Here is a 27,550-nt window from a genome sequence, read left to right on the forward strand (position 1 = left end):
ATTCAATCCTGCAAAGCAGAAAGTTATCTTTCCATGCAACAGATTGAACATGCAAAATGCAGTATCTTAATTTACTGTTCACTTAAAGCAAAGCATCAAGCAAACCTTTCATTGCAAGCAAATAAATGACTCTATTCACAATAGAACCCTTTTCAGCTGGTGGCCATTTGTCCAGTGTTTTATAATTACCATGCAAAATCCTAACTTATCATTTCTAAAGGCAGCAGTAACCAAGGAAGGAGCAAGTGCACTGTGTGCAAAATCTAGCTATTTGAATGGCCTAGCAGCAATAATATAAACCAAAAGAGACATCCATGTTATATGTATTGTTGAAATATAAAGACCAAAAAGCAGTGGAAAAACTATTCTTCTGTATATAACATTTGTTTTCTTTCATACAATAAACAACAATTATTTCTTCAAAAACATTAAAAAATCTCTAGCAACATGCTTCCTTCTGCTCCAGCTGAATTCAAAGGAGCATGAACAGCAGCACAAAAATCTAACAGTTACTATTCTCCTAACTGAAATGTAATTAATTTAATACAAATTTGAAAAACAATGCAAATGGTAGTTTGAGCTGGACAAGATTAGTCTAGAATCTAATGAGAGCATATGATGTTCAAAGACACTAACCTTCAGTTATTCTGAAGCCCTTCATATTTGTGAATTAAGTTGCTTTAATGTTGCCCCCAACATAATGGAATAGTATAAAATATAGTAAGGTTAAAAAGCTATTAAATATCAGATATAAGTATTCACTATCAAATTTGTTTTTGTATAAGAAAACTTAGCAGTGTGAAAAGAAATAAAATAATGTAAATTCAAGTGCCCTACAAGCAATGGCTGGAAAAAAAAGGCTTGTAATCAGTTAAAATACAAATACTGGTAGCACAGCATGAGTTCATAGTAAATACTGTCAAAGCTATTAAGATTTTGTCTGCAACTCCTAGATTATCAGTACCAAACATCTCAAAAACTAACTTAAATACATCTACAAATTAACAGAAATAAAGCCAAATGAAGTGACCTAAGATCAGAACACTTAATGTGTAAGGGCAAATACATGAAAAGTTAAGAGATAATACTTCAAGATTTTGATTTTTTTAAGGTTTTTTTTTAAATGATGAGACAATTTTAGAATACAGCAATGATAAACAGCAATATTAAAGAGAAATGAGAAATTTATCAGTCCAATTAAAATGGATGTCTGCAAACATGATAAAGGAAGGTGGTTTTACATCTTAAACAGTAATTTTACCCTCCCACAGGATCTCTTTAATCCAACTTCCTCTACATTTTATTAACAATTCTCCTGTATGAAACTTTACAGGCTAACATATATGTCTGCTGTGTTTCCCTTGAGGACTGTAATTTTGCAGCACTTCCACCTCTCCCTAGTCAAGCACTAATGAATTAAAGTTCAACTCACACAGCAGTGGCAAGATTGCCACAGAACTATTGGCCAAATAAATTAAATTGAAAAAAAAAAAAAAGTATGATATTCATTTTTTTCAATTAAATATTTTTTCTTTACATATATTTTCATTCAAGATCTTTATAGCTACACATTTTTGGCCCAAGATAATTGGAAGTAACTATTTCCTGTTGCTAAGAAAGTGCTGATGTCTAAAGCCACATGTAGTTAAAGCTTAAATATTTTAACTTTTAAATATTTGTTTATACTTATCATTGAGGAGTTCCAAGCAATTGCAGAGATGGCTGCATATTAAGGAATTACTTTTTAACAGTTCTGTTTAGGTGGTCATCTGGGATTTAATGACCTACTCACTTAAGCATTCTTATACTGACATAATATTGAAAGCAAAATTTAATTACTTGGCTTCAGATGCACTAATATTTAATACAATTTTACTGTTGTTACACATCTTTTTTCAATTGTATTAGCATTACTTCTGTTACAAAGAAAAAATGAATTCTCACCACCATTAATAAATATTTTTATTATCATACAGTATAAGGAGTCTCAAAACTATCATGCTACTTAACTCCTAATAGAACAGCACACTTGACCACATTTGTACACCAGACGTGGGAAGAAAAAGTGTATGAAAGGGAAAAGGTGGAAAGGGTTGCTTTTTCATTGCAAGTACTGCACATAGTTTGACTATTTATTACCTCTTCAGAAGAATTACTGTTTATGTTTAGGATTATGAACATTATTCAAGTATTCTAATAAATATGAACAGCAATTCGTATTTATTGTGCAAGCTAGAGGCATTGGGTTATTTGGGCTATAACTCATTCCCTGTGCAGAGTAACACATGAAGGAGGGCATAAATGAAAAGGCTGTAACACTGAAATCTCTCTAAAGGATTCCTTTCATTCGTTTTACATTTTTAAGGGCAGCAAAGAAATCTATTTTTATTCCAAATACATAATCAGTGTGCTACTGGTACATCTGAAAGCAAGAGCACAACTGAAAAGAACTGCCTTGGTACTGAAAATTACGTAGTTCACTGTGCCATTTCTGGCAATGCAGCATGCAATTGGCTTAACATGCATTCCATAGCATACAGGAAAAAAAAATATTTGTAATGAGCGACAAAAGTATAGCTTGTATTATAAAGACTTTAAGGCATGCAAAATATATACAGTGCAATTAATATCATGCAAACTTTGGTGAAGCTACAATTTTACATTTAAACACATGCTACAGTACACAACCGAGCTCTATGTCACCAAACTTAGAAAACAACAAACCACATATCTAACAAGAAATTACATCTTCATTTTAGGGAAACTCTCTTTAAATCCAGTAGATATTGAGAAGAACAGCTATATATCATATATGACTATAAATACTTAATAATACATTTTCCTTATCATACACAACCATACTCATACCATACAGTTTTTTTATCCTCAGAAACCAGTAGTGGGGATTCAGCCTCATTAGTGTTTACACAGCTGGTAGAAACAAATTTACTAGTTAGTGATAACTGTAGGTCACTGCGGTCAGATTTCTGATTAGCAGAAGGCTGTTCTTGACTTTTTGGGACAGATCTAAATGTTGACAGGACTGCCTGATCAGTCGTCTTTGATGTAGATCTCTGAGGCAATCCACTTATATTACTAACTAATTCAGTGTTGAAGGATAAAAATGGCTGAGTCACTTGGGCCACAGTAAATGAGCCCTTGCTATCATTATCAGATATACCAGCTTTATCATTAAAAAGCACATTTGTGCTTAAGAAAGCTTTCTCAAGAAAAGACTTTTCCAATCTCAAAGTCTTAGGCATGTCAGTTTTACAATCTAAATTAGCTGGTTTAACTATATTAGCTGCATCATTTTGTGGAACACAATCTACTCTGTAAGCCATATAATGAAAAAAATTAGAGGATAGCTGGTGTGCAGAGTACTCACTAGATGTTGATGAAACACTTCTGTCAGCAGTAGATGGTGCTGGATCAACTGACACAGGTTGTCTATTGTCCTTGGACAAAAAATCATGAATGCTGGTCCTTCGAGTAGTTCCTTCTGCTGTAGAAATCACGCTGCTTGCACGAGGTAAGGTAGCATAAGGATTGCAATCTTTTGATTGCCGCTGTGATACTGTTGCTTGTATCTTTTCCTTAACTGATCTGACCTTCCCTTGAGTACCTGACGAAAATTTTATCGGAGAGCTAGTAAAATAGGTATCTTCGGTTTTACGAAGGCTGGGCCTTACAAGTTGTTCTGGTTTAACAGATCGTCCATCTGAGAAATCAAATGTATTTTTTACACTTAATGACCTCACAATACCACAACTGGCTGACGGCTGTTTTCTTAGTTTTTCCTTGACTGTCAACTCAGCAGACTCAGATAAGCTTTTCATTACTTCCTCTAAAAGATTCTCTTCACTTGCAGATTTTATCTGTCAAAAATATGAAACAACAAACTTATAAATTTTTTAGCTTGCAATTTTTACTTTTTCTTAAGCAATCTTTGTGGAGGCAAACGAAAAAAAATTCTACAGAATTCTGCATTCTACTTAAAACAAAAAAAACAAACAAAAACAAAATCAAAAAACAAACAAAACCTTCTCAGAACTAAAAGAGGTATTACACTTAAGCGTTTATGGTATGTACTCCTAAGTTTTCTGCACAGGTTACTTACAAGCAATTATTTTCTCTTTGAAAACTAGGTGTCAGAGAACACACAACTATCTGGGATTCAGTTCATCTAATATTAAGTAACTCAAATCTGATCATTAAAACTTAAACTCCATCTTCTCACACACTTGCCTTCCTCCATCACTAACTTCACTAAGTAATTTCACATGGACTACTGTTCTAACTTATATTGATAATCTAGAGCTAAAAAAAAAGCTCAAGTTCTCTATATATTCAAATGATAAAGACAAGATCATCAAAGTAATACAAAGCACATAATCTTGATGCCTAAAGTCAAATTTTTATTTTTGGAGAAGATATCAGAACTAGAGAAGATAGAATAACAGAATGACTGAGGTTGGAAGAGAGTTCTGGAGAGCATCTAGTCCAATCCCCCTGCTCAAGCAGGGTCACCTGGAGCATGTGAGACAGGATTGCATCCAGGCAGGTTTGGAGTATCTCCAGAGAGGGGTAGACTCCACAACCTCTCTGGGCAACCTGTTCCAGTGCTCCGTCACTCTCACAGGGAAGAAATTCCCCCTCACGTTCAGGCAGAACTGCCTGTGTTTCTGTTTGTGCCTGTTGGCTCTTGTCCTGTCACATGGCACTACTGAAGAGAGTTTGGCCCCATCTCCTTCACACCCTCCCTTCAGATACTTATACACATTGATAAGATCCCCCCTCAGTCTTCTCTTCCCCAGGCTAAACAAGCCCAGCTCTCGCAGCCGTTCCTCATACGGCAGGTGCTCCAGTTCCCTAATAATCTTCGCAGCCCTATGCTGGACTCTCTCCAGTAGCTTCACTTCTCACATACTGGAAAGCCCAGAGCTGGGCGCAGTACTCCAGATGAGGCCTCCCCAGGGCTGAGCAGAGCAGCAAGATCACCTCCCTTGACCTGCTGGCAATGCTCTTCCCAGGAGACTGTTGGCCTTCTTGGCCACAAGGGTACATTGCAGGCTCCTAGTCAACTTGCTGTCCACCAGGACTCCCAGGTCCTTCTCTGCAGAGCTGCTTTCCAGAAGGTCAGCCCGCAGCTTGTACTGGTGTACAGGGTTATTTCTCCCTAAGTGCAGGACTCTGCACCTGCCCTTGTTGAACTTCATGAGGTTCCTCCCCACCCAACTCTCCAGCCTGTCCAGGTCTCGCTGAATGACAGCACAGCCCTCTGGTGTATCAGCCACTCCACCCAGCTTGGTATCATCAGCAAAACTGTCTATTAAACTATTTAACCTTCTTCAAAAATAAGAAATTTCTCTTTTTATATACATCAGCATGGATTTACCAAGAGGAAAATCCTGCCAATGATTATCTGAGTGTCTTCTATGATAAAATGACTGGATTTGTGCAACAGGAGTGATCAGTGCGCACCATTTACCTCAACTTTAGTATGGATTTCAATACTGTCTCCTACTACATTCCTGCATCCAAGTGGGGCCATTAGTCTGAACAGCTGGAAAACCAGATGGAAAGCTACCTGCTTGGATAGACAGGCTCAGAGGGTGGTGGTGGTTCATGGGTCATACTCTGTCTGGAGGCAGTAACAAGCAGAGTACCATAGGGGCATATCTTAGGATCTGTCCTGTTTAGTATCTTGATCGATGATCTGGAGGAAGTAATGGAGTGCACCCTCACCAAGCTTGCAGATGACACTAAAACTGGGGGGAGAACAGCTGATACCCTTGAAGGCAGTACTACTAATCAGAGACCTAGATAGGCTGGAACAGCTTGACAGGAACCTCATGAAATTCCACAAGGGCAAATGGAAAGTCCTACAACCGTGAAGAAAGAAGCTCTGGCAACGACACAAGCTGGGGACCAGCCAGTTGAAGAGCAGCTCTATTGAAAAGGAGCCAGAGGTCTTGGTAGACAGCAATCTGGTCTGATCTCACAGTTTTGAGTAGAAGATTGGACAAGAGACCTCCTGAGGACCCTTCCATCCTGAATTATTCTGTGATTCTATGAAAGGAATTGTACGATGACCTGAACAGCAGCAGATTAGAACATTTTAAGTATCTGACCAAAAAACACAGGCATTCAAGTCACAGATTACCCCAATCACATCAGTTGTGAATGCGTATCTTCTAATTTCTCCTGCGGAATTAAAAATAGATGAAATTTGGTCCTTATTCTTGAAAGACCTTAGCCACAAGAACTGTTTTACTATAGCCTAAAGCAGCTTTAGGCTTAACACAAATCTGCTTGAGAACTAGTGATGAAGAAATCAGAATTCTAACAGAGACAACAGTGATTCTGGGCTCCAAATGCTGTCACTGACTGACAGAACATTCTCTTATTCCTCCAAGACTTCAATGAGTTCAAAGGTCATATATTTTACTTTACTCACTGGAATTAAATGAAACTGAAGCAGACAAGAGCTTCTCCTTAGAGGATAAAATAAAGCACCTCTGAGGCCTAAATGACCACTTCCTTCTTGTTGATAAGATAGATCTGACAACAGCTCTTACTGAAGAGAGGTGCTAAACTGGGAGAAGGTAACTACACCTACTTTCTGGCCTTCCATCTAATATCTGATGAGCATACCAAGCATCAAAACACTGGACAATTTTGTGCAGTGGAGATTGACTTTTCTTACCTAATCAGTAACCCCATAAGGGGCAAGCTGTGAAATTCCAAAGTGATTTGTGTCACAGAACAAGTAGAGTTTATCAGGATAAAGTCTGAATAAATTAACAACCTGCTACCAGAACACTTGCACTAACTGCTGACACAGGCAATGATGGCTTTTTGTTCCTGTACACTGAGCCAGTTAATCCCAGAGTATATGGTTCATACTCAGCTTGGTACCTCAGAATATATTCTGTGTCTTTTTTATTTTTATTCATTATTTGAGAAAACTTTATTTTCAAAATGAAAAACTGAGTTAACAGTGAGTTTCCTTACATCAGTTTTCAAGTTCAGGTCAGGACTGCACTCCCAGCTGTCCTCACTTACCACACAAATTCACATGGCAAAGCAGTATCAGAGTATACAAATGGAATCCCTTTTGGATGAAACTAAATAGAAAGTTGTGATCTTATTTCCTTAACAGACACTCTGTAATGGGTCCAGACTAGAACTAGTTCTAATTAAAGCCCCCAAAGTACATATAGTGCAAACATCAGGACCTCTGTCTCAACTGTGTAAATCTACAAGTCTACTACTATTGGTCCACACTACTACTTAATGTAGACAGAAGTATCTCCATGAAGTTTTAAAGCAACTCTATTCACTATATACATTCTATTAATTCTATGCATGCATATGGGTAGTATGTAGCTAAAAGCAACTTAAATATTTTTAAACTAACCTCACTTAAGGTACTCTTGTTGCTTTCTTCTAAAAACTGTTGTAGGGTAACAACTTCACTTCCAGGAGAACCAGTTTTGATCTGTTTTCCACGACTATCCAGTGTTTCAGGCATTCTTTGCTGGAACACAGGACTAGACCTGGTATAACCTTTCAAATACTGAATAGGACTGCTGCTGCTGCTAGACCAAGCCTCGTGTTCATGTAGCAGGCTAAATTCTCCGCTGCTGTGACTCTGTGGCCTGCTTTGATTAACTGCACCTGCTTTAGGGTAAACAGTGTTAAGTATTTTGTATCAAAAACACATGAAAGCTGTTAAATAGTATAATCTTACCTAAATCTGGAATGTTATCAGATTCAACTATCAATAATTCTATTTAAAATACTGAAGAATCCAGCTGCCCTGTATGACTCACACCAAATATATTATGAATACAGTTCACCTCCCAGCTTTTTAAACATAATATGATAGCTTTAAACAAAGACTACCCTTCACTTATAATCTGGACTTTTATCAACACAATACTATATTCCAAGAGGCTGAACATATGGCTGTTCCTATTCACTGTGAAGTGTACAGCAGTGCACTATTTCTGAATCTTACATTAAATAAAATACAAAAGACAGAATAGAAAGAAAATGTTTTTAACATAATTCTTCAACAACAGTTATTCTGAAATAGTACTTCTCCAACATTTTGTGCTGTAACTTTTAATTTACTAAAACTGCGATCTGAAGGAAGCATATGGTATTAAATGCAAAATAAATCCTACAAAAGAAATTATCCTTGATTTTCAGTAAATGTGAACTGAATAAAAATACGAGTAATTAAGTATTTCATACTTTGTGTTATTTCTAAGCATTGAAAATAAATTTGAAGAAAGGTGAGTGGTTTACAGCAGGATTTTCTGATAGTCTGTATGCAAGCTGGGGTAAGATCTACATCAAAGAATCTTCTACAGAAGACAGCAATCAAATGGATAGAAAATATAACTGAATAAATACCTTTAATTCACATTCATCTCAATTTTCAAATAAGCAGATACTATTTAATAAGTGTAAGCTAAGAATATTAAATGATGTGCTGAACTGGTAGCAATCTACTCTTATGTATCTCCAGCTAACATCAATTTTTAAAACTTGCTGGATGGTCGTCACAAGCAACATAAAAGTATGTCAAGTCTCGTAATACATGAAATTTAGGGAATACTGCTAAGTCCTGGAACATTACTATTTTTTCAAATGCAGAATACAGAAGTGTATAGGATAGTATTACATATGCTATTTTGTCTAGTTTGCTTTGCACATTATACAGTTTTACAGTAGCAGTACAAATGCTACAAAAAATGGAGCTACTCCTCTGCTTAAAGGTAAGTGATTTTAAATTAAATTGGGGAAAATCATGTTCTGTGACATTGTTATTTGGGTTAGATTTGGTTTAAAACAGTTTTAAACTTATATACTAAAATCACTCTTAATTTTTATTAAAAACATAACAAGGTCTTTAATACTTGTATTCTCTTCTAATTTGGGGAACAAAGGTTTTAAAATGTCTAATGAAAAAACATGCTGTGGTGCTTTAAACTGTACAGATAGTCTTACAGGGAAATTCATGACAGTGAAGCATGTATGTAAATTTACCTACAGCATACCTTTGACTTCATGGAGTGAAGCATTGTTATTGCTATTGCTAGTGGATGTTCTGCCACTATCAAGGCTTGCTGGTCTGGATGCTAAATGGAAAATCAGGAGACACCATGATGAACAAAAGTTTAGCAGGTGACACGATACCTTTACATTCTGATCAGAATGCTCTGAGACAGGAATCATGCACTATTTCACAGGCTGAGCATGCCCATTGTCAACAAATTGGTATTTCTTACAGATCAAAAAGCGAAGGGATTTCCAGGCAGTCCAAGAGGACACTTTAGAAAAGGGCGCTACAGGAATAGTAAAGTACAAGGGAAAGGAAAAGAGAAATAGAGCGCATATTTAGAATTGAAATTGATCTGTTAGTGGGAAACCAGAATTTTACAGATGGAAAGATTGGCATGCAGAAAGCTGCTTGTGATTAGGTCACTTACAACAGATTTGACAAGGAACCCTGCATATTGTTGAAATGCCACGAACAGGAGGAGCAAGAGCATCTGCACAGTTAATATCCTGTACTCCTATCCAATACAAGGGAAATAATTACATTGTTATTTCCAAAATGTTTGTAGCTCATACTGATTTTAAGTATTTTTAGAAAAAAAGAGTTAAAACTTCACTTTTAAGTAACTAGTATAGCATTAACTTCATAGCTTTGGTTAAAGAAATACATAATTATTTTATAATATATAGTACATGACAAATTTAGAGTTCACTGAACAACATACTCAAAAAACCAAATCCAGATAAGGCCTGATTTTTAGTATTGGAATTATAACTTCTTTTGTTTTACTACTAACTCCAAATGCAGTTTAAAAGGCAAAGTATTTTGATCCTGTTCAGATGCACTTCATAGATACACTCTAGGAGAGATACATCACATCTAACTTAAATAATAGTTTAAGGAGAAAGAAGAAAAAAGTAACCTGAAGAAATGATATCATACATTCCAGTGATAGGCAAATCACGGAAAACATGCTCACTTGTAACAATGTCATTCACTGTTTTTTTGTTTGTTTGTTTGTTTTGCAAACCTCATTAACATTCACATAAAGTATGCTTAATTCATTTTATTAAATTTCACATCTTACCATGAACTCTTGATCCTGTACTAGAATCATCACTAATACCTTGTGGACTTACATCTTCAAAGGATGCAGCATCTATACACAATAACATAAAAGATCACTGAAATCTTTATCATCTGTAAAATCTATTAAAAATAATTTTTGATCCAATCTATTTTTACTTATATAACATTTCTACAGGGAAAATCCTGAAACATTTTATAGCTGCAGTTATTAAACCTATTCAGTATCTTAGAACTGCAATTCAGTTATTCACATTGCTTCTTGCTGAAAGACTTAAAAAACAAACCAAAAAACAGAATTTATATAAAATTGCTGTTACACAATCATATTATGGTGCAAAAAGCTTCTACCTATACCTTTATTATTTAGCAACTGCTTGGATCTGAAGCCTGTAGAAGAGTTGACAGTTGCAAAGTTGATAGCTGTAGTAGAGAAGGCCATAGCTCCCAACTCTTTTCTCCTTTTACCCGTAGATATATCATCAGGACCCTCCAGATGCTCAGAACTACCTGTCCATTGTCCTCCTGCTAGGACCATGGATTGCACCAGGTCATTCATGGCTGGGATGCAAATGAAAGCAAATGATCAGCATGGTCAATGTATTTGCTTTTGTTCTTATTTTGTACTGTAAAGTGTTTGACAGTTTTCTAAGCATTATAGTTATTGAATACTAAGATACAAACGCAAGATCATCCATGTTATGACATGCAATCAGCTCAATGAACGAAAGTGTTGTAAGTCAAGAGACTTCTTTCAGTTCAGTATGGTTCTTAGAACTGATTTTATTAGGTATAACTGCCATGCTTGTGCTGCAATGATATGTAAATTACATGTTAGAAGCTTTGATATGCTGTTTTGCAATGATAAAACGGAATGAGTAAGGATTAAATGGGCAGAAGTGCTAATCCAATATAATGTCAACAATGATTAGGATCCCTGTACATTGCAGGTTACTGCAGAGATACTTTATCTTGCACAATAATAAATAAAAGGATCTGAAACGTGACATCTGATGATACTCGCCTTTACTTCAAGAACTAGAGAAAAGCATCTACCTCTCATAAAAGAAACAAAAAACAATACATTTTCATGGAACTGATGAATACTTGAAGAGTGACAGACCACCTTATAGCCTTGCACTACTTTTTCTACACTTTCCTTAAACAAAAAATTGTAGTAATTGCTTAACAAATGGTTTATGAAATGTGTAATTTAAAACTATTCATATTAGGGTGCACTACAAATTTATATATGCACAGGCACATGTATATAGAAAATATGCACACAAACATATGTAATAAAATGCACTGAATATATATATATGTATATGCGTGTGTCTGTGCATGTAAATATGTGCATAATGCACTGAATATATATATATGTATATGCGTGTGTCTGTGCATGTAAATGTGTGCATAATGCACTGAATATATATATATGTATATGCGTGTGTCTGTGCATGTAAATGTGTGCATGTGCACATACATAGAGTATTCAGTGCTAAGGGGAGGTTTAAAAAAGGGAGGGGAGGGGAAGAAAAAGCTCCAGTTCCTTGTATCATAGCAGGACTGGCACATTGCAAAATAGGTGGTGTCTTGGCGGGGGGGGGGGGGGGGGGGGGGGGGGCAGAACAGCACAGTCCAAGGAGAGGTTAGTGAAAAATTAGTAATGGAAGCCAGTGTAGCTATTTAGAAGAAGCTGAACTGTCAAAATCTTACACATGGAGCGACGGTAGAAGGCCTTCATTTTGTCTTTTTCCTTCGGTCTGTTCCTCAAAAAGGGCAGTCTTTTCAGTGCAACCACTTTTATGTCATAGCATGAGGAAAAACGGAAACAGGGAAGTGAAAGAAAAAAGGGAGAAGAACAGATGGAAGTTAAATGTTGAAACTAAGGACAGAAATGAATGTCTGAGTTTAAGCTATGTATGCTATGCTAAATACTATTATTTTCATGCTTCTGTGTGATAATGAAATATGAAAACTACACTATGAAAACTTTAACATACTCAGAAATGCACCAAAAACAATGGTGAAGTGCGTCATATAGTTCAAAAATTTTAACTGCCAAGTTCTTGAAAAAAATAAATGCAACTTCTTGGCAGATGCTTACAGAAATTGATTTTTTTTTTTTTTTTACTATATGAGAAACCTACTTCTTTGATGTGAAGAACATGAAGCAAAAAAGCTTAAAATCAAAGTATTTGTGAGTTAAGTAAAACATCTAATTTAAAACACATTCATATCATTATTTTTTGAGATTGGGTCAGTGACTTTTGTAGTTTTTTCCCTTGAATCTATAATAGGAAAATTGATCTTTTAGGAATATGCATTTATTTTTTTTTTAATCATTAACAATTTCTATCATTAATAATTTCTATCACTCACTGTTTTATATAAAAATTATATAGATCTTATGTTCAAGCAACTGTGTTTATGAGTGCAGAGATTTTAATATTTAATTGAAATAATCTGCTTCATATATGCAATAAAAAGTATTTACTAGTTGGAATGGTATACACCAAATTTTTAAACTTGAAAATATCAAAGAAAAAAAAATCACCCAAATAATATCTAAATAAGAATACTGCTGTAACATTTTGGAGGAAATCAGAGAAAATAACATATATAATACAGGAAATAGAAAGTTAAAATTACAAAGTGGGAGGGGGAGCATCACAAATTAATCTTGTCCTTAGCTTCAACTATTCTGCATTAGTAACTGATTATTGGCAGACACCTTCATCTTGATAAAATATCCGATAAATGTGTCAGCTGACTGACAAGCATTCAGGAGCTACATGCAAAAAAAGGGGATGTAAGATTCCGAAAGAAACGCATAATGAAATACTAAAAAGTTCTTATTTATGCAGATATCAAAGCAGTGTAATCCAGCCTATCAAAGGTATGTCTATTTTACCTCTTCAAAGTGATTTCTAGGACAGGTGCTTTGTCATTTGCCTTGGTTTTCTTTTCAACCAGTGGCTTATTATACAGCAGTTTGTATTTTCTATAGCAGTGTGTGCATGTGTGTGTATATACACACACACACGTACATATATATGCACACTTTTACAAGTGCACATGAGCTACCTTGACAAAAATAAATATTCATCTCCATCATATTATTCTATGTTTACGCATAAAGTAGTTCACTGTAGTCTCCAAAGTGTGTCCAGTAGCACAAGTCATAAACCAGAGCTCTACTACACTGGGTGTTACACAAATACAGGGCAAAAAGACTGTTTCTAATATAAAGAAAAAGCAAGAATGTATAATGAGATGCTACAAGGGACACAGTACTGTTAAGACACTTGTAATTCTTTTTATAGAACACTTTATTTTGATGTATTCACTATCTCCCACAATTAGTATTTTCAGCATAGTTCTTTCAAAATAAATTCTTTGGTGCCCACTTGTTATTCTGAAACTGGCTTCAACTGTTCTGCTTCACAGCTCATGCCTGCCAGTTAACAGCAAATCTGAAGTGTGATGGAACTTATCACATACAGAATACCTTTTGTCCACTACCTACAAAACCTTGAGTGGGTATGTATGAGTTAACTAGATCTGCTTCTGTGCTCTCCACTCTCAGGAGAGGAGTGGAGGAAGATCTCCTCTAATGCAATCTGGCTTTAAAACGACCCTCAGAACATTACAGGAAAAACAAAAAGAATACATTTTACAACTTCCAGTGCATGAGTAGCACAGTCCCAAGCACCGTAAGAAAAAGCCTTCAAAGTTCTAGAACACAATTGTATCTAGATCAGAAAGCAACTCTTAAGTATACTGGTATGTCAGTTCCTTATGACATGGGGTGCGAAGGAACAGGGAGAAAAAAGGTCACATGTGCTTTCTACATATGACAGAAATAGTCAGTACATCTTAATCTTTGAATTAACAATATTTCTTTATCTACATAACTATTTATAATACTACTAATAATGATCAGCTTTTTGGTATGTGTTTTTCTTCCAAATCAGTAAGCACTGATCCTCCTATAGATCCTGAGGAAACAAGCTGAAAAAATACCAAATATAGATGATAACTGGCTAAAACAAAAGCAGAGAGGCTGCTAACTCTCCGATAAAGGAAGTATGCATTTTGTCTATCTAGCTGTATATAAAAGTATGTGGCTTTGAGTAGCTTCCTGCCAAAGAAATACAAGGAACAGCATTAGAATAGATTTCTAATAGATAAACAACTATATAGTTTTAGCATTCATGACAACAAAACAAGGAGGCAGTTTTGTCCTATTTCTACTACTATTTTGTCATCCTGGTGAAATATGTTTTTTTTTTTTGTTGTTGTTTTGTTTTGTTTTTTTGTTTTTTTTAACTGCCATAATCTTTTATAGGCAAGATAATTAATCTCTGAATACGGCCAAGAATCATTTGAGTCATCTCCAATTTTTGCTCACTAATAAAGATCACCACCAAAAGGTCTGATTTATGTCCTCAGCAATTGCACTTAATGCAAAACTTCACTGCAGCTACTGGTGTCCTGGTACATCATACAAGGCGGCATTAAGCTTCACTTAAGATAAATGTATTCAGTTTTTCTCATTCAGCTTCCTTTTTTCTCCCAGCAAGATACGTTTTTTTTTAAATGTCCTAGAAACCTATCCATTCGCTGAGGCAATACTACTAAAAAAAGTGCTAAATGTTAATTGATACAAAAATAGATAAATAAATAAATTCTTCTTGTAATGAGACAACCAAGGAAAAAGAAAACAGCAACCTGGGATTGGTCTGGCTGGTTATTAACCTGACTGAGTTACAGCCTCTGGCTATATGAGAAAATTAGTGCAGACAACAGATGATTCGTTGAGTAGAACGTTACTGTGGACATGATATGCATACTACACATATTTTAAGGTTTGCTGGCTATTTTAGTTCATTTGTTTTCTTTTAAAAAAAGTGTATGTGTGTAGAGGTTATTTTGTTTTTGATTGGAGGTTGAAGATATTTTTGCTTTACTCTGGATCACTTCTAGTCTGGTCTCATGAACTACATGCCCCTGAAAAACATTAGAAGCAATCCTGAAAACCTATTAGGCTAGGTTTATCTAAAAAAGAATCCATGCCCTTTAAAGACTGCTCTGTAATAGACGCATCTACATTATCAATCACTGGGTTATCTCAGTTGTCCACTGGTACCCTAGCAAAGGAAGAAAGGATGGTCATTTCATTTAGCATGATCTCCTGTAGATCTGACCCAGCCTGAACCTGAGCATGCACATTACTGAGTCAAGTGAATATACTTCCGAAGCTACAGACAAGTTGTTCAGTCACTTCTCAACTCACCAAGACTTCAAAACCAGTTTAAATGTAAAGGCTACAGTTGATCTTTTGATCAACTCGCACTGAGGAATGCTAAACTTCCCAGATTAGTAAGTGAGCAATGAAAGCAATAATAAGTATTCTCAAACTTACTATTTTCTTCAATTAATTAAAAAAAAAACCTCACAAATCTGATTTTGTTTCCTTGAAATAGTGCTTTTAGATGCTTTTAACTTTGACTAAGCTTATACTGCAAGCTCAGAAGAAACACATCAATGGCTTTAATCATTTCTAATGCAATAAATTCATATCTGAGAGAAAAAAACGGAATACCATTTTGATGTTTTTTGAAACTCAAGACATTAAATTTTAAAATGGTATTTTAAAGTTTTGGTGTGACTGTTAATACACAGTATATTGATGCTTTTACACATGCAATCAACTCTCTTGGTGCATTAATAATAAACAGAATCATTACAACTTGATAACTTGACTGTAACATTCTCTCTCAAATTACTAGAAAGTGAATTTTTCATGATTCCTACCAATAGTAGATAACAAAAGAAACAGATAGACATGTATATGCTTCACAGAATTTGGCCTCTCATACAGGGAGCATCCTAACAGGACGGCTGTCAGGCTCATTCCACTTCAGTGAATTGTGTTTAGAACATCCAAATCTCACCTCAGTCTCTCCTTCTTAATCTCTAATTCTCTCTTTAGGATCAGTAACAATTTAGATCTTTTCAACAGCTTACATCTCGTAAACTCTCCTACTGTACTCTAAAATGTTGCAAAAATCATCACCAATTTTGAGAAACACTGGAGAAATATCTTTAGATAAAAGATCTTTTTAACACGTTAGTACAGCCACATCTTGGACAGGCACTTTCAAAGACAAGGGAAGGATTCATACTGGGACAAGAAGAAGAAACAGAACAGGACACAAGTGGTGGTATCTGACATTCTATCCAAAATTCTGTTTTCCTGTCCCAGTAACACTGAAAAGTTCGTTTTCCATAAATACTGCAAATATATCCTAATATTTTTACTTAGAGTTACAAAAAAGCTAAAAACTAGTATCTGCCTAAACACTTGAGGAGTCTGCATAAAGTCAGTATAAATTTTGTTAATAAATCAATAAATCAATTCCAGCTCAGTCCCTAAAGACTTTCAAATTATCTTTAAAAAATTCCGAACTATGTAGGCTTTTCTAAGCACCCCTTACTTTTTAACTCACAATCAGAAAGACACTTAATCAAAGAGTACTGAAAGAAAAAAAATATATATGTATTTTGCAGTACTCACTACTACTCTTTTTGGTACCCAGTATCTGGCCATCTTCAAGAGAGTTTGAGCCCACTGAGGAACTATCCTGACTGTCCTGGTGAGGCAGCTGAAGAAATCCTTCACTGGATTCTGAACGGCTAGGCGTGAGGGTCAGAGACTTCAAACGTTCGCGGTTAACATCCTTCTTAGACTTTATCAGCTTCCTCATTTTCAGAGTAATCCAGTTGCCTCTTCTGTTAGCAATAATACAGTGCAATACATTTACTGAATTTGTAATACATTACTTTTGTCTTCATTTTTTCTTAATTTGTATGCAAGACCACAGACAGGATTCTGCTCCCCGATGTTAAAGGAAAGCTTTACTTTCAATCTGGAACAAAATGGATATTTCATGTCTTAGATTTGTGTTTATTTTTATAACATATTCAACAGTACCTTCTTGGTGGGGATGGTTCATAAAATTTATACTGATCCATTATCTTCTCCTCCAATTTCTCCTTCTGCCGCCTCAATTCATTTAGCTTATCACTGTAAACAGGAATTAACGATAATACATACTTTAAAAACTTACACACAATGTGTGTGAAGCATGTTCCTCTGGGTGTCTGAAAATTGACTTTTTCATGTGAAATTTTTTTATAATATTTTTTTTCCTTATTGAAAATCAAGGAGTTACAGAAAACAGTCTTACATTTAACAGTGATACACAATTGTAAAAATTTTTATTGGCAGTTACTATACAATAAATAGCCTATATACGTGCATTACTATAAAAAAAAAAAAGCAATAACAATCATTTGAAGGAACATATTTTCTCTCATATTCACTAAGAAAGGTTAAAGCTTTCAAGAAAGCTAGGATCTTTGTAACAGAATGAAGACACAATGAAATTTTTTCATTAGACATTTATATCATCAACAATGAAACCAGTTGTACTGGTTCTTTATGACTAAAAACAGTGTCTTAGTTTTAAGTATTTGCTTTTCAGATACAATTTAAATTTTTCTTTTAAAAGAAGAAACTTTTCCTAAGTAGCACATTCATCATTCCTATATAAAACAAAAGCTGTTTTTACAGATAGGTATTAGTGTAACTGCACTCATCATAGTAATTTTATTATTTTTAATACTCACATGTACTGTCGTTGTTCTACATGGAAGAGATCTTTGCTTTCCATATTTTGCTCAAGTAATGTTCTATTCTGTAGCATTAATGTCTGAATTTGATCTAGTAAATGTCTGTTTTCCTCCTCCAGATTTCCCTTAAGCTGGCTAAGCAACTGTTAAAACATATGAAAAAGTGCATGCATATATACCTGAGCACATTTGACACACAGAGAATGAGATTAGGAGAACTTAACTAGGTCTGTAAAGGATTTAGATGGTCAGCTCAGATAAAACAAACTTAACTAAATTATAACTCAGCTGTTAAAAGCCTCTGACATTTTATCTAGCTTAATACAGTTTACCTAACACATCAGCTCCAATTTTAAAATACGGAAGTCAAGAAATTTACTTCAGTTCAAACTTCTTGTATCCCTGTGCATCATATAATAATGGAGAGGCAAGCAGCTCCATTTCATTTTTTAAATGAGTTTTAAATGGTTGTACTGGATTGAGCATGTAACTACTACTTAACTAAATTAGATTACACTCATTCATAACTGACTTTTCTAAAGCTCTTATCGCAAAACTGTTAGATAAAAGCTGCTGTTACCAAAACCAGCTGAACAAAATCTTATATTCAGAAGAGTAGAAATTGTTAACCCCTGTTGGCAGCAACTCTACACATGTAAAACAAAAAGTACATCTGGCAAATTCATTCACCTTCAAATCTACTTAGTTATCTATAAAGCAAAGGAGCAACTTTCAAACATTTCAGATGATTTTATGAATCTAAAAATACAATTATGTAAATATAATAAATATTTCAATATCACTAGTCAAAAATAGCATAATTATTACATACCTCACACTGATTATTCAATTTTGTAAATGTAATATCAAGTTGTTGGTATTGTTCTCTGAGTTTAGAAAACTCAGCTTCTAAACGTGTTTGTTCTAGTTTGGAATTGTTCAATAATGTTTTCAAATTTTTATGATCAGTTTGCAGAACTTCATTCTCTCTCAAGAGCTGACTGTATGTATGAGTAAGCCTGGAATGAAAAGAGGTCATAAAAGAATACATGCAGATAAAAGGAAACGTATTAATGACCCACATTCCCTCTGAAAGATGAGAACCGCAGTTTCAGACTACTGCAACACTGGACTATACTCTCCATAAAGCACATAAAAACATTTCTTAGTATCACGTGCTACAGGTGATCATCTTTTAAATCTAATTTTCCCAAGTATGTATTTTGCTTTTAAGTAAATTAGATATGCTAGGTTCTCAGAATTTTAAAGATCAAGCATATTTCTAAGCACAGACATAGCAACTAATTTTAAGATGTTGTTTTTCAAAAAAAAAAAAAGAGGAAAAGAAAAGAATCTTTAAAACTGCTAAGATTACTTTTTACTCTGTTGGCAAGATAATAGTCCAAACTTCACCAATTATGGAGGCTGGTTACAGACTGTCAGGCTCCATTGTCTCTTCAGGGAGCCATCGCCTCCCCATCTAGCAACAATCTCCAGTTCCAGCTCATACTCCTCACACAGTAACACAGGCAAGAGGTATTTAATTTTGAGCTTCTTTGCCTTAAGAACAACTCTTACGCCTCTTCTGGAGGGAGGGGGGGAGGTAAACTGAAAATACTATGCTACATAATTAATCCCATGAATTTCAACCAGACTATTTAAAAAGCGAGCTATACCTCAACTGCAGAGGTCAAGCAGGCCTTCACCCTCAACACTGCATTTCTATTCTTACTGGCATTAACGTCAAACAGTGATCTTGCCCTAGGCAATTCACACAGAGTAGCTTGCTCCCTCTAGAGTCCATATCCTCACTGCACAGTACTTCGCCTGGGACTCCTTTGGATGCCACGTGGAATTCAGTATTTACTTTAGGATAAAATAGTTACTGTTTTGCTTAGTTGTTTTTTTCTGTATCATAGAAAACAGAGCTATAAAGCATACATCTTATATGTCCCAAAATACAGCACCAGTCATTTCAAAATGTGAGAGGATGCAATGCCTGTTTGAATAATGCTGCAAGTTTGTGCAGGCCAAGGAAGCCAAACCTTGCACACGCTCATCCATATTGTCTTTACAGAATGATTCCAGTAATGATTTATTTCCAGAACTACACTCACCTATTACCTCAGAGGAATCTACTTGACTCATTCTAAGAGAGTGCTCAGGACTTTACTAACATACATATCAGACTTTTGCTTTACCTGTCATTTTCATCACAAAGTCTTTTATGCTCTGCTGCTACAGTTTCATGCTGTTCATTTTGCTGCAGCATCTTCTGCTGTTCTGTGTTCAGAACTTTCTCCAATTCTTCTAATTGTACTTTCTGTTTCAGCAACTGATTGTACCTGTCAACAAATATCTCTTTTAAGGGTTTTTATTTTTTTGTGAGGGATGGGAAATACAAGAAAGTATGGCGAGTTCTGAAAAAGATGATTTTTCAAAATGTTAATACTTAATGCTATATTTAACACTAATTTTTTCATCCTAGTTATACAGTATTTTTCTTTTCATGAGGTATTACAGACTTTTAATTTTAATACATATTAATATTTACCTATCCTCTAAGTCCTTATGCTCCACCTCCAGATTTTTGTGTGTGGATTTAAGATTTCCGTGTTTAGCGATCAGAGATTCATACTCAGATGCTTGGCGTTCATGCAGGTGTTCCAATTTTTCATGATCTTTGAGAAGTGAATCATACAATGATTTCAGATCCTCACGTTCTTTTAGTATAGATTCATTTTCATTTTCTAAAGCTGACTGCTGGATCAACAGTTGTGCATTCTGATTCATAAGAGATGTACTCTGAGAATTAAGGGTGGAATTTTCAACCTGCAGTCACAAACAGTTGACAAGAGTTGTAAATTAGTTTCAGAGACAGGGTCATGAAGTCATTCTCTCTCTATTGAAAGATTTCGTTAATGTTTAATTCTTAGCATCTCAGCATCTAATTCTTTCATCACCCACCCAACAAAATTCAATATCAAGACCTTTCTCTTATACCCAAAAAGACATTTTAATTTCAATTCATACTCCTGTCAAAATATTTTTATGGCAGTATTTCAAGAAAGCACTTAAGTATATGCCTAAATAACCATAAGAAAATATATCAAATGATTATTAACTTTAAATCATCTGTTTAAGTGCTATCCAGATGAGAGATACATTTTCTCTCCTTTCCAACAGCTCTATGATCAAAATTTCTTGGAGAAATGGATCAACAGTGATCCTTCAGCCACATGAGCTAAATCTGTGATACGACTAAAATAAAAGCAACTTCCACATTGGCATAGATTCTTTTTGAAAGTCTTTACTGTACAGAATTTCTATTGTCATCAAAAAAAATCCTTCTTGTACCCAAAGATCCATTACAATGAGATTTCAAACAGCAGCAAGCATTTAACAGAGAGAAAATACAGTAATAGCACTTGAAAGGAACTATACATATTCTCTTCACTGAGAAACTGCTGTTCACAGTTGTCTTCTGCCAACAACAATGTCAGCGGATGGCCTTACGTATGAGAGATCTGATTGATCTCTCTGATTGATCTCTTACTCACGGAAGAGTAAGTTTTCTCCAACAAATATGGCAGTACAGTATTAATATCCATTAAAACATTAAAACTCTGAATATTTGACAAATATATAAAAAGCTTTACTTTGTGTCTCTGAACAGAACATGCTAATCCAATCCTTGGATTTCCTAAACAATTTAGGACAGCTAAGGTGCTTGTCATATGACCTGCATTAGGCTAGTCTCCCCATCTATTCAAGAAATGAAGAACACAAACTACTGAGGCTTCTAATACCCTCTGGGTATCCATTAAGGAAAGGAAAACAAAACAAAACATGATCACTTCAGTACATGCTGTTACTAAGGAACAAATCCTTTTCTGTTGGAACTGCAGCATTCTTTGTTATAAATGGTAAAGCTGAACCTTTCACTAGCAGGGAAGTAATGTCTGATGTCAAACTATACGCTGTGAAACTTCTCAGGATGAATTTTCAGCTTGATTTGTTCAGCATTAGCAGCTACCATTTAAGACTTCCTTTCTCTGTACATTCTTCAGAGATGTTACTTAAAATACTAAAATTGCAGTTACCTAAGAACAGACTAACATAGTCTTTGTAGACCAGTTTACTTTGTATTTCAGATTCAGTTATATTTAACCATTCTTATTTTCATGAATATATTTCACCTTCAATTTTGATTTCTTTCATCTGCTGAATTCACAAGGACTATTCCTTCTGTATCACAGAAGAGGAAATTGCTGAAGTGACCTTGCATCTATGTTTGCATCCTTTTTCTCCCTCAAGTCCTATGGAAACTCAGTGATAATATTCTGCCCTTAAACTCCCTTTCAGGTTTCCACTCCTATTCCCGGTATTGTCACATTCTTCATGAAGGAGAACTGTTCAATGACTGCTATAGTTAAAGAACTAATGGCACTCTAATGCTCCAAAACTCTAAGCCGGCTGTTGGCCAAAAGCCTTACTGAGCACAAGTCTCTAGCTATACATGTCAATCAAGAATATATGGGACCCAGATCAGCAGGATAACAGATTTGAAAAAGCATACAGAACAGCATAATCACACTGCAATGGTAACTAGTAACAGGATAGGTATCCAACAGTCCACTACTGAACTCTTTCAGGTGGGGGGGGGGGAGGGGAACATACAAATCAATGACAAAGCTCTGCAGTTAGCACGAACTTAATGTAGATCTTAGCACAGGACCTATATTCCTTATTTCAGCATGTTTCCTTTCAAAGATGGAGTTGCTAAATAGAAGCATCAACTGGAAAGTTCCATTGTAACACTAACACACACTTGTGGTTTACTCTTTACACTGAAAGTCCAAAATACTTTTGTCCTTTAAAGTTTAAACAGACTCCTCTGCAGAAAATGAGATAATATTTCTTGGTTTTATCTCATTTAGCCTTCAACCTCTGCAGTTATTTAGCAACAAACATCATCAAAGATGAAAAAATCATTTTGCTATTCCCCAAAGTCCTACAGCATAATGCTGTATGGGAATGACAATTAAAAGTCCAATAAATAATGGGGATTTGTTTATATTTTATTGTAGGGGTGTCTTGAAACTTGTCTGAAGTTACAAGTAAAACAGCCGAATTCGTAAGGAAGGAGAAACACTCCTTTGCTAAGATTGCTGGGCGTAACAACATCCTGACTGTCATCCCCAGCAAAATCATATTGCTTGATGTGGTTCAGCACCAAAAAAACCCAAAGATATTAACAGGGAACTCTTTCTCTCTTTTAAATTGATCCCAATTGGCAGCTTCAATGATTTCAAATCTCTAGAGTTAATTTGTTCTCCAGGCATATTTGACAGAAGAGGACTGCACTGTTTTGCAATTCATGAGGCAAAAGGAATTGCATAGATATTTCTGCTTTTTTGGTAAATGGGATTACAAAATTCTCAGCGTTCCGAATCCCAGAAATATATCCTCATCTGTTTAAAACCATCAAGAGTATTTCCATGCCTATGTCCAATAATTTTTAACTACTGGACAAGACACTTATATGCATAAATGTTTTGTTTTGTTCACAGACTTGCCAGCCACAAAGTGGACTACTGTACACTAATCAGATTTCAGTGTGGAAGACCTAAAGTGCATTTGTGCACTCGGTTCTGCTTTCTAGCAAGAGACAGAATGATAACTTCAGGCATTCAGGAAATTCATTATTTGTTCGCTCATTCAAACACTCCTTCACTCTGAGTTCTATCCACTTTCCATCATTTCTAACATTTTGTTTACTATTTATGGTGAATTGTGGACTTTGTATTCTCTTCTCAAGCAGTTATGATTCCTAGAACTCCAAAAAGTATTAGATCCATAGCAAGAATATGGCATTTATCAGATAAAAACCCATGTACTTGCTAGCACAATTGAAGAAAGGACGGCATCTGCATTTTGTTCATAACAGCTATGATACTGTGTGAACAACTACTTTTATCATTTTCCAGCTCACACATTACCTTTTTTTGCCTCTGAATTATCTCAATTAAATCTTTGCATAATCATTTTTACGTAGTCCTCAAAGATTTGGGGTTTTGAAAGTTTTCTGTACTTAAATAACATCTTAATTTTCCTCTTAGATATGGTTTTTACTTGTTTGATCCTAACTATAAAAATTGAAAAAATACGAAATATGTTACAGTCTCTTTGGACATACTCACTACTATCGTGATCTTAATTTAAAAGTAAAAAATTTAAAAAAAAATTGATCTTACAGGAGATTGGATAAGAGAATCTACTTTGTTCCTGAGTATAAATTCAAGGGTTTATATAGGACAAATATGAAGGGTTAAACCCAATTTCTAGAAATGTTATTATTGATCAGTAATCATAGTATTTTGACTACTCTTACGTATCATAAATTGCTTTGATTTTCATGTCTGCACAACTGAAATGTGATTTTTGATAGATTACCACCATTAGCTTTAAACTTTTCACTTAAAAACACACTGAATTAATACTATTTCAAAAAGTAAAATAAGAAAGCATTACCTGAAGTTTGGCATTTTGAGTTTGTAGAGTTGTATTTTGTTCCTGTAGAGAAACATTCTGTCTCTGAAGTGCAAGAATCTGAGCTTGCAGATTACTATTCTGTGTCTCAAGTTGCTTTAATTGTGTTTTCAGTGCTTGTTTCTCTGCCTGCAGTGTAGCATTCTTTAAGCATTTAAAAAACAAAAAAGAAAGAAAGAAAGAAAATTTGAGTTTCCAGTCATTTAATGAACTTCAAGGAAAAAAGTATTTCTTCAAAACAAACAAAGCAGCATCACAAACTAATATGATTCTTTGTACTTCAGCCTGAGTACAGAGAAAAGGATTTAATACAGATTCACAGAAATATACACAGTGGAACAAATCTGTAAGTCACCTTAAATAAAGAAAAAAACACATTACAGGCCAAGATTTTAAAAAATGGGTAACAATATTGTGCCTAGGGAGAAACAGTAGAGAAGTCACCACAACTTGCATAAATAAAGATTATGTGAGAGGGATTTGTGAAATATCTGTGGATACAAAAGGGCAAATTTAGGCTTTTTTTTTTTTAATGCTGGAAAAGAATTTTATGGTTTCTGTCACTGCAAAATCCAGCTCTTTCATAAATTTTATTTAATTCAGGTTCTGCTCAGTCCATATACTAGGTGATAAATTGCATACTTTCTTAGCAATACTCTCCTAAGATGTTCTATAACAGTTCACAGCAAATAATTAAAATCAAAGCAATATCAAAAGCATCTTACATTCCTTTCTACTTCAATTAATCTATCTTTAACTTTCAATAATTCTCTAGTAGTTTCCTGATTTTCTTTTTCCCATTTATTGACAGATTGATTTTCTTCTCCGCTTCTTGGAGGAGAATTCTGAACCATCCTTTCCTCTTCCTGTCTTTGCTTCAGGGCTTCATAGTTCTTTTTCACCTGAAATTAATCAGGACAACTTATATTAGGTTTAGAATTTTTCTTTTTTTCTGTATTTCATTTTATTATGTGACCATATCACTTCTCACAGAACAAAAAGTGTTATATATTTTCTTTATACATTTGGTTCTTCTAATATATTTGGGGAGATAACATGCAAACAGTGTATTTGTACTGATAGCTTAACCATAATAAATTCTTTAACAAAAATGATTCAAAACCTGAATCACAAACACAATAGAAGGCGACCTGCATTTTGTATTTTATTTTAGTGCTTTCAACTGTATCCTCCAACTTTTATTAAAAGTAGAACAAACAAGGTTACATTTACTTTAACTAATCCCTCCAGATGTTCAAGCTAGATTAGAAAATACAATTTACTGGGAAATGAGTGTTTGTAGCATCTCACATCAAATTAACTTCAAACAAGTTTTTTAACCACCTGGAATATTCTATGAACAACGATTTAGCAATGCTTTCTGTGATCGTAATACCTGCCCTGTATTACTACTGTCTTAAAAAGCAGTCACACCTTTGCCCTGATTTACACTGCAGAAAGCCAAGGAGTCCTTCCCTTTCCTTGCACTTCTGACTCTGTCCATATACTGTATGCTAAGGACATTCTGGGCACAGCTGCTATGACCCTCTCTGGCTTTTATATATCTCTGCTTAGTGCCCTTGGGTCTTCCCTGCCTCTTCCATTCTATAGACATTGCTCTTGGAACTCTTCAGCCATTCTTCCCCCAACAATGCCTGTTTTCTCCTTTCACTTACACCAAAGCTCAGCCAAAGTGTAGAAATAACAATAGCTGGTATATGGGTAATTTAACCTTACAAGGGAAGAAAGAAAAAAAATAAAAATAAATGTCTTTCTCCTTACTGTTTTAAGTTCCTGACGGAGTTGCTGATTTAAATTTGTTGATTCTTCTAAACGAGCCTCCAAAGCAGCAATTTTTTCTTCTTTTATTTCAAGAGACTTCTTAAGTGTAGATTCTAGTTTTGATTCCAAAAGTTTGTACCTACTGATCAATGAAATAACACACAGAAATATATGTTTGTATTACAAAAATTATTTTAGGTATTTGAATTCTGAAATGTTCTCATATGTTCTTTGAAAAATGAGTTAACTTGTTTAGTCTAAGTCTTCTGCTACAAAAAACAGTAGCTATGTAGCCCTCCCTAGTTCTTCCAAAAATGCCTATACGCTAACTGCTATTTAAAAGCACGAAGGCACTTCAGTATTAATATCCATGAAACCTTAGGAATCTCAGATGAAAAGGCAAGTAAAGATATCAGTTTACATTTGAACCAGAAATATTAGTTTTTACCTGTTACCGAGCTAATTCAACGATAAAGTCCAAACAAACAAAATATGTTGAAGATAGAAAAAGCTGCATTATCTGCTACATCAAGACTAACACACCAAGTAGGGTGCTGGCTTGGAGGAGTGGCAGGGAAGGTGCAAGGTCTGTGTGTTGCATGACTGCACTCTTACTTCTGGATCCACTCCAGTCAGTCAAGCAGGGACCTGAACTAAATTAGAATGTGAAGTATTTGGAGAGCAAGATTTTCATTAATTTCCATTTCCTGTCTGCTCACAAAGAAGCAGCATTACGGAATAAGGAACACAGCACAGTGCAGGTGCATACTCATTTCATGGATAAATGTGTGAACTGCTCACTCAGCCTAGCTGTTGATATTTTAATACAGTTATCACTTCCCATTTCATAAAGCTTCTAGATTTTTATCATATTTACAATACTACAGAGCACCCAAAAGACCCCAAACCACTTATTTCAGAGAAAAGTGGTCAGATTTAGAGTATATTGGTTTAAAATCTCCTGGAACTGCCAGTGCAGAATATTCTAATGAATTATTAGTCTTTTCAGGAAATACTGAAAACAGTCATTAATCATTTTTAGATAGTTCAGCCACTGTACATGTGTTCAGAACCTGCAAAGCATTCCACTTTTCCAGAAGTAGGATAAAATAGAATAAATCTTAAAATACCTCCTTTTTAATCTGACCACTGAAGAATCTGTCAGTCTGTAAACAGAACACATGGCAAGAGATTCCTGAACAGTGTTAGATCTAGTCAGTAATTGCAGCAGAACATCAGTAGTAAAAATTAATAATAACAGGCTGTCCAAGAAGCTCACATAGTGGAATAAGAATCCTATGGTATAACAAAATGTTACAGAGACTTAAGAACCAATAGGCAGTCTACAAC

The 27,550-nt window shown here is 35.0% G+C and overlaps 1 protein-coding gene across 10 annotated transcripts in view; it reads right to left on the bottom strand.

Moving 5' to 3' along the window:
• Positions 1-27,550, bottom strand: part of CCDC88A (coiled-coil domain containing 88A) — a 94,120-nt gene that overhangs the window by 5,281 nt on the left and 61,289 nt on the right. For 3 of the 10 annotated variants that reach the window (XR_009957857.1, XM_062571762.1, XM_062571761.1), the window contains exons 17-32: positions 26,201-26,342; positions 25,144-25,320; positions 24,401-24,562; positions 20,421-20,698; positions 20,068-20,211; positions 18,699-18,885; positions 17,864-18,009; positions 17,166-17,258; positions 16,749-16,963; positions 11,882-11,965; positions 10,520-10,723; positions 10,164-10,235; positions 9,507-9,593; positions 9,075-9,155; positions 7,424-7,686; positions 3,389-3,878 (exon numbers count right to left, since the gene is read on the bottom strand). Coding sequence is in view for 9 of the 10 variants with exons in the window: in XM_062571762.1 (XP_062427746.1) it covers positions 3,389-3,878; positions 7,424-7,686; positions 9,075-9,155; positions 9,507-9,593; positions 10,164-10,235; positions 10,520-10,723; positions 11,882-11,965; positions 16,749-16,963; positions 17,166-17,258; positions 17,864-18,009; positions 18,699-18,885; positions 20,068-20,211; positions 20,421-20,698; positions 24,401-24,562; positions 25,144-25,320; positions 26,201-26,342 (2,825 nt within the window). In the remaining variant the exon portion in view is untranslated. Of the gene's footprint in view, positions 1-2,009; positions 3,879-7,423; positions 7,687-9,074; positions 9,156-9,506; positions 9,594-10,163; positions 10,236-10,519; positions 10,724-11,881; positions 11,966-16,748; positions 16,964-17,165; positions 17,259-17,863; positions 18,010-18,698; positions 18,886-20,067; positions 20,212-20,420; positions 20,699-24,400; positions 24,563-25,143; positions 25,321-26,200; positions 26,343-27,550 lie in introns of those variants that run through there. The other 7 variants (XM_062571757.1, XM_062571764.1, XM_062571765.1 and 4 more) reach the window with 5 other exon arrangements.

This window comes from Rhea pennata, chromosome 3 (assembly GCF_028389875.1).
Source record: "Rhea pennata isolate bPtePen1 chromosome 3, bPtePen1.pri, whole genome shotgun sequence".
Classification (NCBI taxonomy): Eukaryota; Metazoa; Chordata; class Aves; order Rheiformes; family Rheidae; genus Rhea; species Rhea pennata.